Source organism: Pelobates fuscus, chromosome 3, assembly GCF_036172605.1.
Source record: "Pelobates fuscus isolate aPelFus1 chromosome 3, aPelFus1.pri, whole genome shotgun sequence".
Lineage (NCBI taxonomy): Eukaryota > Metazoa > Chordata > Amphibia > Anura > Pelobatidae > Pelobates > Pelobates fuscus.
Genome location: NC_086319.1, coordinates 195623531 through 195632944, shown reverse-complemented (window position 1 = coordinate 195632944; position 9414 = coordinate 195623531). Strand labels below are relative to the sequence as shown.

Genomic DNA, 9414 nt, shown 5'->3' with positions numbered 1-9414 from the left:
AGTCTTAAAGGTACACTATAGGCACCCACACCACTTCATCACGCTGCATGTGCATTAGCCCCACCCCCAGCGCTGAGGGACATGGTTGCTAGAATCGAGTGAGTACAGAAAGGTTTTTTTTTTTTTAAGAACTTCAGTAAGAGGGGTGGGAGGTGGAAGGGATTGTGGGGCCAGATGGCACTAGAGAGTAAGGAATACAACTTTGTATTCCTAACACTATAGAATCCCTTTAACACTGCAATGTAAACATGGCAGCTTCTCTAAAACTGCAATGTTTTACATTGCAGGACTAAAGGGGAGAGGGACATTGCACCCAGACCACTTCAATGAGATGAAGTGGTCTGTGTGCCTTGAAAGATCACCATTTGCTAATTTGTACAGCAACAATAAAGTTTTTGTTAAAAAAAAACAAAAAACACGCACAGTGCAAGAGAAAAAAAACATCATTCTGTTGTCAGGGAAACAGTCAGCTGACTCCCAGCACACGTGACTGTGGTGTGCTGTGCTTGATATTTTGCAAACCAGCCGGCGATTAGTAGGAAGTGGCTCTGGAATCGGATTGTGAAGGTGAGTCACTAGCTATTAATATGAGCTTTGTGAGGTGTTTATTAATAAAATGGAGTAGGGCATAAAAGGGGCGCTTATACATAAGGGGCAATGGAGGGGTACTGTAGAATTAATAAAACAAGGAATGTTTTGGGATGGAATTATCGGAGGTTCTTGGTGTTCACTGTGTGGTGACGTTTATGCCTGTTTAAGGGAGGCGACTTGGAAGCATTTGCAGAAACCTTATGAAAAATAACAATGCATTGTATTCACGACCTATTTGGTCGTGAAACCTTTAATCAAAATCTGAATGCTCCACAAAATACTACTTTGGCTATGGACCAGAAAATAAGAGGAAAACCTTGACACCCTGACATACCCGACTTGTCAGTTTTTGTTTTTTTTGAAGTGAGTGTGTGGAGCTCACTGAGCTCCACTGTGGAAAAAGTGCAGTATAAAAATTAGATTAGAGATGCAGCCATACGATAATTTTATTTTCATTTTGTCATATGCTCTGTTTAATGTTTCCTTGATTAATCCAGTACCTTCAGAATCTCACATGTCAGGATATTATTGGACAGGGATGCATTTGCATGAAAGCTTGGTAATTGGGTAGAATGGTCCAATGCTGGGAAATTATGGTCAGTACAGTATAATGTAGTAATGGCATCACGTTATTGCAAAACTGCAACCCAAAGTATGCTATGTATGTGTGCGGTATGATTGAAAATAATTTATTTAATCTAAACTATTTGTGAGTGTTTTTTAGCTGACAAATGTGTACAGTATTCTCTTCTCAATCCAAGGGTGAAAGCAATAATGCAGTGTGTGGATTTTGACATAATCTGATTCACAAGAAAACTAGTAGATATGCGCAGTAAGTCTGCAATGCTTCCTGTCACGTTAATCTGTAAGTGTTGAGCAATCTTTTTTTAATGTGAATGCAAAACCGTTGTGCTGATTACTGGGCTTTTAAAGTTCCCTTTTCATACTAAAGTCTGACTGAAATCTGAAGCTCATGATAAAATTCCTATGTCAGCTTGAGTTTTGCCTCTCTTCTTTAAATCTGTCACTCTTTCCTTTATGGCCTTACCTAAGGGGGGAAAGCACAGTTTGGGGGTAAAATGGAATCAGGATATTGCATTAGTGTCCTTGGTTTTTGCTTGTAGAGGTGCTCAAGGAAGGAATTTATACACTGTTTATTAAAAATGTATTATTATTTTTTAAAAGCATACTTGACTCCTAATGTGACACATTTTTATAGTAAATCCTCAAAATCTGCTCCTCCTTCAGTGATGTCTAAGAACCACCACTAATGGTCTATGGAGGATTCCATGTCATTATGTTATCGTATTTGGAATTAATTGTTGCATTCTCACATACTTCTAGCCAATACAGACCGCATACAGAATATATATTGCCTCTTTTGGATTCCACTACCACCTGTACGCTGATGACACTCAGATATACCTCTCCTCCCCGGACCTCTCCCCTGCCGTCCTGCAACGTGTCACTGCTTGCCTTTCTTCCATCTCTGACTGGATGTCGTCACGCTTTCTCAAACTTAACCTCTCTAAAACTGAACTCCTTGTCTTTCCTCCTCCTAATACTGCTCCTCCTCTCTCGCTCTCCCTACAAGTCAGTGATATCCACATAAGTCCATCCCTGCAAGCGCGCTGTCTTGGCGTCATACTTGACTCTGGTCTCACCTTTGAGTCTCACATCCAGTTTGTTGCCAAGTCCTGTAGGTTCCAACTCAAAAACATAGCCCGCACCCGCCCCTTTCTTACGCAAGATGCTACCAAGGAGCTTGTCCATGCTCTAGTAATTTCCCGCATGGATTACTGTAACCCTCTCCTGATTGGTCTCCCCAAAAGCTGTATTGCCCCGCTACAGTCTGTAATGAATGCTGCAGCTAGACTGATTTTCCTCTCTAGTCGGCAATTAACAATTCCAGCCCCTCTTATATCTCTTCACTGATCCATGGGTATGCCCATCCTCGTACCCTCCGCTCTGCCTGTGACCACCTCCTGACTGCTGCTCACACCCGTACGGCCAACTCGCGCTTGAAGGACCTCTCGCGGGCGGCTCCTCTCCTATGGATTAGCTTGCCTACTGCCATCAGACTCTCCCCTAGTCTTCAATCATTTTAAAACCCATCTCTTCAGGAAAGCTTATGGCCTCCCAGAGTAATCTCTACCTTACATACCCGTCTCTTGCTCTCTCCTATGGGACAGTGCTTTGCTCTCTCCTCCAGCTCTGCTTCACTCCTACTTGATATTTCCTGTCCTAATGTTTCTAATACCCCACCTCCTATAGTCTGTAAGCTTGTTAGAGCAGGGTCCTCTTCAACCTATTGTTCCTGTAAGTTTTCTTGTAATTGTCCTATTTATTGTTACACCCTCCCCCCCCTCAAAATATTGTTAAGCGCTACGGAATCTGTTGGCGCTATATAAATGGCAATAATAATAATATGTATAAGATGTTGTACACAGTTCCATCATGGTAATATGATGTTTTCTCTCCTTTCTACCCAAGAGCTATGGAAAACACCAGGCTGAGAAATGACTCGGATAGCAACTTAAGTTACACCGAGGTCCATTCCAGTCAGGAAAATTCTCCTGGGCCAGTAAATGAATATCACAATACCAGGCGGTATCAGAGATTGGAAGATCACTCAGCCAGCACAACGTAAGCAATGTGTACAGGAAATCCGATCTTCAGCGTCTAACTCTGTTAATGCAAACTAACATGTTACTGCCAAGCGTTTGTATATCTGCTTGAAATTTAATATCAAAATCCCATATTCCAGGTTGTTCAACTATAAAACGTTTTTACATTATTATTTTTTTTTTTTTTATGGGAGGCATGTACTAACCAGCTCTATGTGTTTAAAAAACAAAAACAAAACTCTGATATATGGAGTGATGTGATGCAGGGAGAAGATTCTCACATCACAGGAAGCTAATAATAACATTGTTTTGTGGTATTGTTATAACCAGCATAACTTATTTGTGTTTTTACCAGAAAGAGAGTTAGAATAAAAAGAAATACAGTTTGATGTTTTAATTGTATTATAAATTATTTTTGTAACTTTTTTTTTTTTTATGTATAAGGATAGTGGGCAGAGGCTGAAGTCTTTATGGAAGAAAAGTTATCTTTATTATAGGACTGACACTTGCACGGCTTTTCCTCCAGACATTTTAAACCACTTCCAAAAAGTGACATGCATAGAAACCTACCACCATTGCTGCCACTGGCACTAGCAACATTAAGAATTCAGAAGCGTAGTGCATTTCAATTTAGCTTTAGTTCCATATACTAGTCTAGATAGGGCACTAGATGATGTGTCTTCACAGCTTAACTTAAAGTTATTCTTTAAAAACCCTGGGAGGTGAATGGTCCCCTTTAATTTGCGCCTTCACAGCCTAAACATGGATTGTTGGTTAATCTGAAGCACCGTCCGAGCGAAATATGCTGCCAGGCTAGAATGTACTATACTTCATTGTGTTGCTCATGAGGTATTGTGACCTTAAGGTCATTGTCTTGTTATGTTCCAGATGGTTCCAGACCTTGGTACACTTGCTCAAAGGTAATATTGGAACTGGACTTCTGGGCCTTCCATTGGCTGTGAAAAATGCAGGGATTGTGGTAAGAATCACTAATATATACACATGTTATCTTGATAGTTTAACAAGCTTTATATGAAGACTTATGTTTTTACTAGCTTTTGTATAGTTGCATAGTATGTGTACCCTGTAACAAGATAGTTACCCGTATTGTGTAAAACAAAAATAGTGTAGTTTATTTTTTATTTTTTTGCCCTTCACTCATAACTAACATAGGCAGCTACACACAGTAGGACAAAATTAGACCTATATTGCTTTGCTAAATAGGCGACATGTTTCATGTTGGGAAGAGACATCATCTTAGTTGTAATTAACCTGTATAGTTCAAATAAAGAACTAGTCCACTTGTTGGCTAGCAAATGCTAATTTCTTAACACAAGTAAATATGCCTCCATTGGATACTTGTCGCCAGTATGCTATGTGTGTGTGTGTGTGTGTGTGTGTGTGTGTGTGTGTGTGTGTGTGTGCGCAACTGTCCAATATCCAATATGCACAGAATTCACATTAGCAATCCGGATTTGCTGCGTGCTGTTGGAGATGGAGTTACACCTACTGTAAGAAGTGGGGTTGAGCTCAGTATGTAGAGTGTTTCATAGCGAAAAGTTGCACATACAAACTCCAGGCACCATGACCACTTCAAATCACTAGTGTGGTCATGGTACTTGGAGTAACTCTTTAAATCTATAGAGCAAGTTTAAAAATGTCACAGAAATGTAATAATATTTATAGTCTATTAATATATGAAAAATAGATTTTTATGTTTTCGCTTATTTGTTTACATATCCCCAAATTCTGATACTTTTTTTGGATTTACTTTTATCTCCTTAAAAGTAAATCAATTTGGATTTCAAATCTATACACCGGGCTGCACTCAGAAATATTCAGCCATTTTAAATAAAAAATATGGCTGTGCCCTATAATATACACAGTGCTGGAAACCCATACATATTTTTCATAATGTCAAACGCATATACATACAGATTCCCACTGTCAGACTCATGCGCACACATAGTCAGCAGGGTCGTCTTTAAAGCGGGCCAAACGAGGCAGCTGTCCCGGGCCCAGTTACTTCTAGGGTGCCCAACGCAGCTGCCCTTTGGGTCCCACTGCCCTCAACTACTTGCTATTCCCCCAACCCCCATGGGCCCCCGGTGCAGCCTGGGGCCTGCACGCCAAGGAGGCACCCGGTGGGCGATTGTAAGCAGGGGCCCGGTCTCGCGCTGTGGCCCTTTTAACAGCGTGACCGGGCCCCCCTTTTGGCATCAAGGGAGGAAGTGACTGCCATGAGTCACTTCCTCCAAGAGAGAGCCACGCGGGAGAGACCAGGGAGGCAGAGAGGAGGGGGTTGTGCCTGAATTGTGAGTCGGCAACAGCCTCAGCCACCACTCTGAACACAAGGGAAGCCACCCTTCAAGGTAGGAAACAGGAAGTGGATTTAAATGTGTGAATTCTGCGTGTGTATGTGTGTCAGTATGTTTGTGTGTGTCAGCAGGTTTTATGTGTGTGTGTGTGACAGTATGTTTGTCTATGTACGTCTGTGTGTCAGTGTGTGTGTGTCAGTGTACGTCTGTGTGTGTCAGTGTACGTCTGTGTGTGTCAGTATGTCTGTCAGTGTACGTCTGTGTGTGTCAGTATGTCTGTCAGTGTACGTCTGTGTGTGTGTGTGTCAGTATGTCTGTCAGTGTACGTCTGTGTGTGTGTGTGTCAGTATGTCTGTCAGTGTATGTCTGTCAGTGTATGTCTGTCAGTGTATGTCTGTCAGTGTGTATGTCTGTCAGTGTATGTCTGTCAGTGTGTATGTCTGTCAGTGTGTATGTCTGTCAGTGTGTATGTCTGTCAGTGTGTATGTCTGTCAGTGTGTATGTCTGTCAGTGTGTATGTCTGTCAGTGTGTATGTCTGTCAGTGTGTATGTCTGTCAGTGTGTACGTCTGTCTGTGTGTGTCAGTGTATGTCTGTGTGTGTGTCAGTATGTCTGTCAGTGTATGTCTGTGTGTGTGTGTGTGTCAGTATGTCTGTCAGTGTATGTCTGTGTGTGTCAGTATGTCTGTCAGTAAATGTGTGTTCCTCCCCGTTACTTCCCCAGGCATAACTTCTTATTCCATGTCTGAGAGCAAGTTATCCAGTGTACTGCTGCGCAGTATGAGAGCCAGTGCGTGGCAATAAGACAATGCCATATCTCTGCCCATCCACACACAGCCCCGCATCTGAGAACTTGGTTATTGGTGAGAGCAGCTCCATAGTAATGTTGTAAGGAAGTAATATTAACATGTCTCATCATCCAGCACTACCACCCATGAAGGAGCTAAACAGGCTCCCATATGATAAAGGGTGCACTCTGATGCCGCTGGGCAATGTAGTCCGATTTAAGAGAAATGTTGAGTCAGGCCACTTAACAGGCGTACCCTTCTGATGGAAGCTCTGTCTATAGATTCTTGATAATGCTATTATACAATAATAAGCCTAATGCTATCCATAAATATAGAGCCTATGCACTTTACAAGGAAATCTTCCAAAACAAATGCCAATAACCCACTCATTTTATTGTCTTCTCATACCTTTGCTTTATTTCTTTATAAATAAGTTAACGGGAAGGACAGAAAAGTCCTTTATATGTCTGCTTTCTTTTGCTTTGATGGTAAATTACATGCTGCATATTTTGTATGTGTAATTGGGTTCCATTTGTCTTTTCATCATCAAAAGATGGTGCTCATGTTGCTTGGCAACAAGGAATTGTAACAAGCCATGGTTCAGGAAATTGCATTACGTGACATACACTTAGATGTCTGTTTGGCAAGAGCCTTTCGACTATTTTAATACATTTTACTCATGTGGCTGTTAGGAAACAGGCAGATTGCAGCTCAATATGCTCTATTTTGCTGAATCAGGCCAGGGGATCAAGGGACATTTTTACCTGATAAAGGCATGTATGCAGCCACCTGCATTAAACTGTGGGTAAATGAGATGCTGGCGCTCCATATCCTGTGAACTGGTGGTATGGCACTGAGAATAAACATTGCTATTCTTGCCGCACCCCTTAAGTGCCATCCACTTCTCTGCAGTGTGCAGACAACAAAACTGTTCAACTTGCAGGAGTAAATGTGTTAAAGGGATCATGTCTCCTCTTTATGACCAGACAATGCCCTAAAAATCTCTCTGCTGATGCCATATTTGTTAACCCCCTCACTTTCCCAACGGAGAGAAGAATTAGCCTGTAGATTCTCACAGGATCAAGATGACACATCCATCAAAAGGCATATAGTGTGGGATTTGCCAAGCAGGTTTGACCTGTATGTGATGCTTTTGGTGTCTGTTCATTAAATACCAAATTCAGCAATGAAATACATGAGGAATTCATTCAGCTCACCTTGGTTATCAGTCAGGAGAATTAAGCCAAATGCAATTAAGTGAGTTTCTAAATGAAAATTCAACATTTATTAAATAATAACTTCTTTGGTTTGTAAGGTATTTGGTTAATTTGTTCCAAAACAGAGTGTCCATGTAAAGAACTGTCAAATAGGAGCTATTATATAGATTTTTAAATCTCTCATAAAAGTTGCTTTTTAAATTTTTTTATTTTATTAATATCCATTAATAAAGCTTGACAACTATAATCTGATCAAACAGTAATTTACATATAGTAAACAACTGCTAATCCTCTAGAAGTCCCCCCCCCCCCACCCAAAAAAGAAAACCCCAGTACAGTATTTCCTATTCTGTAATCCTCATACTAGTGTGTATTATTGATCACCTCTTTTGCTGTGCTGTGATGCAGTTCTTCAGGAAACCATCATGTTGCAGAGTATAAATGTATATTCACATTTTCAAGTGGAAAATGTTACATTGTTTTGGTAAAAAGTTAATGAGTATTGTATGAAAATGTTTATAAATTACTATTCTTATTCTGTTCTTTTCCAGTTGGGTCCGCTGAGTCTGATTGTTATGGGAATCATTGCTGTTCATTGCATGGACCTTTTGGTTAAATGTGCCAATCACTTCTGTCAAAGGTATGATGGTGGTTCAGGTTCTGGAGGGGTATTAATAACTCTTGATATCAAAAATAGAGTAGAATAGATTGGTACACTTCCAACACCTCGAAGAGCAAGCAATGGGCCAAATATTAATGATGTGTCAGCACGAGTGAATTAAGTAGCAATGTGCACTGGTGAGATTATCTTCAAAATGTGACCAGGTAAGAGGTCTTTAGTACAGACTATCACTAACATCAACGCTGAACAAAGCATAGTCTATACACATCGCAAACAGACAGGGCACAATATTGGTAACATTGTTTGATGAACTGTTACATCAGTAATATACATACCAATTTACTGAGCCTTCTGTTTGCTGTACTTGGCATTTTCACTGTGATTTATTGCCAGTTTACACATACAGGGAACAGACAGTGCTAAACGTTAGCTATATTTTCTGATGAATTGTTACATCCCAACATACACACCAATCTATTGAGCCTGCTGTTTGCTAACTTTGTATCAAGGCTTTTCTGTCTACTGTGGCAATTTCCTAAACGATATCCACTTAGGTTCTGCCACACTTTTCAGTCTTCCACACTTTTTCAGCATCTTATCCTTTTTATTCCGTAATATATGATAGACGGATAGTACCCAAATGAATGAACCGTCTCACGAGGAGGGAGCTCGGAAACCAACCAAACACCCGGGTCAAGACTAAGGGGGTTGCGATTAGGATAACCCCAAATGTGAAATCACATCCACCAGATATGGAACACTGTGGGGATTTCACCAAGGCAACTTACCCTGTTCGTCCGACCTTCGGATGAGGTACTGGGAGCACATCCACTCCAAACAGTGAGAGGTGCAGACAATGCCGTTCCCGCCAGGTCAATCGCCGAAAATCAATGTCGGATCGTAAAGGAAGGACCGGCTGGAAAATTCAGATAATTTTTCCAGCCGGTCCTTCCTTTACGATCCGACATTGATTTTCGGAGATTGACCTGGCGGGAACGGCATTGTCTGCACCTCTCACTGTTTGGAGTGGATGTGCTCCCAGTACCTCATCCGAAGGTCGGACGAACAGGGTAAGTTGCCTTGGTGAAATCCCCACAGTGTTCCATATCTGGTGGATGTGATTTCACATTTGGGGTTATCCTAATCGCAACCCCCTTAGTCTTGACCCGGGTGTTTGGTTGGTTTCCGAGCTCCCTCCTCGTGAGACGGTTCATTCATTTGGGTACTATCCGTCTATCATATATTACGGAAT

General features: G+C 41.2%; 1 protein-coding gene across 1 annotated transcript in view; it reads left to right on the top strand.

Annotated features, from left to right (window-relative positions):
* The first annotated feature begins 552 nt into the window (after positions 1–552).
* The window catches only part of LOC134602707 (proton-coupled amino acid transporter 1-like), a 115350-nt gene continuing 106488 nt past the window's right edge, over positions 553–9414 (top strand). The window contains exons 1-4 of the mRNA XM_063447864.1: positions 553–567; positions 3087–3237; positions 4107–4197; positions 8092–8180. Of these exons, the coding sequence (XP_063303934.1) occupies positions 3089–3237; positions 4107–4197; positions 8092–8180 (329 nt within the window). The 5' untranslated portion in view covers positions 553–567; positions 3087–3088. The remainder of the gene's footprint in view (positions 568–3086; positions 3238–4106; positions 4198–8091; positions 8181–9414) is intronic.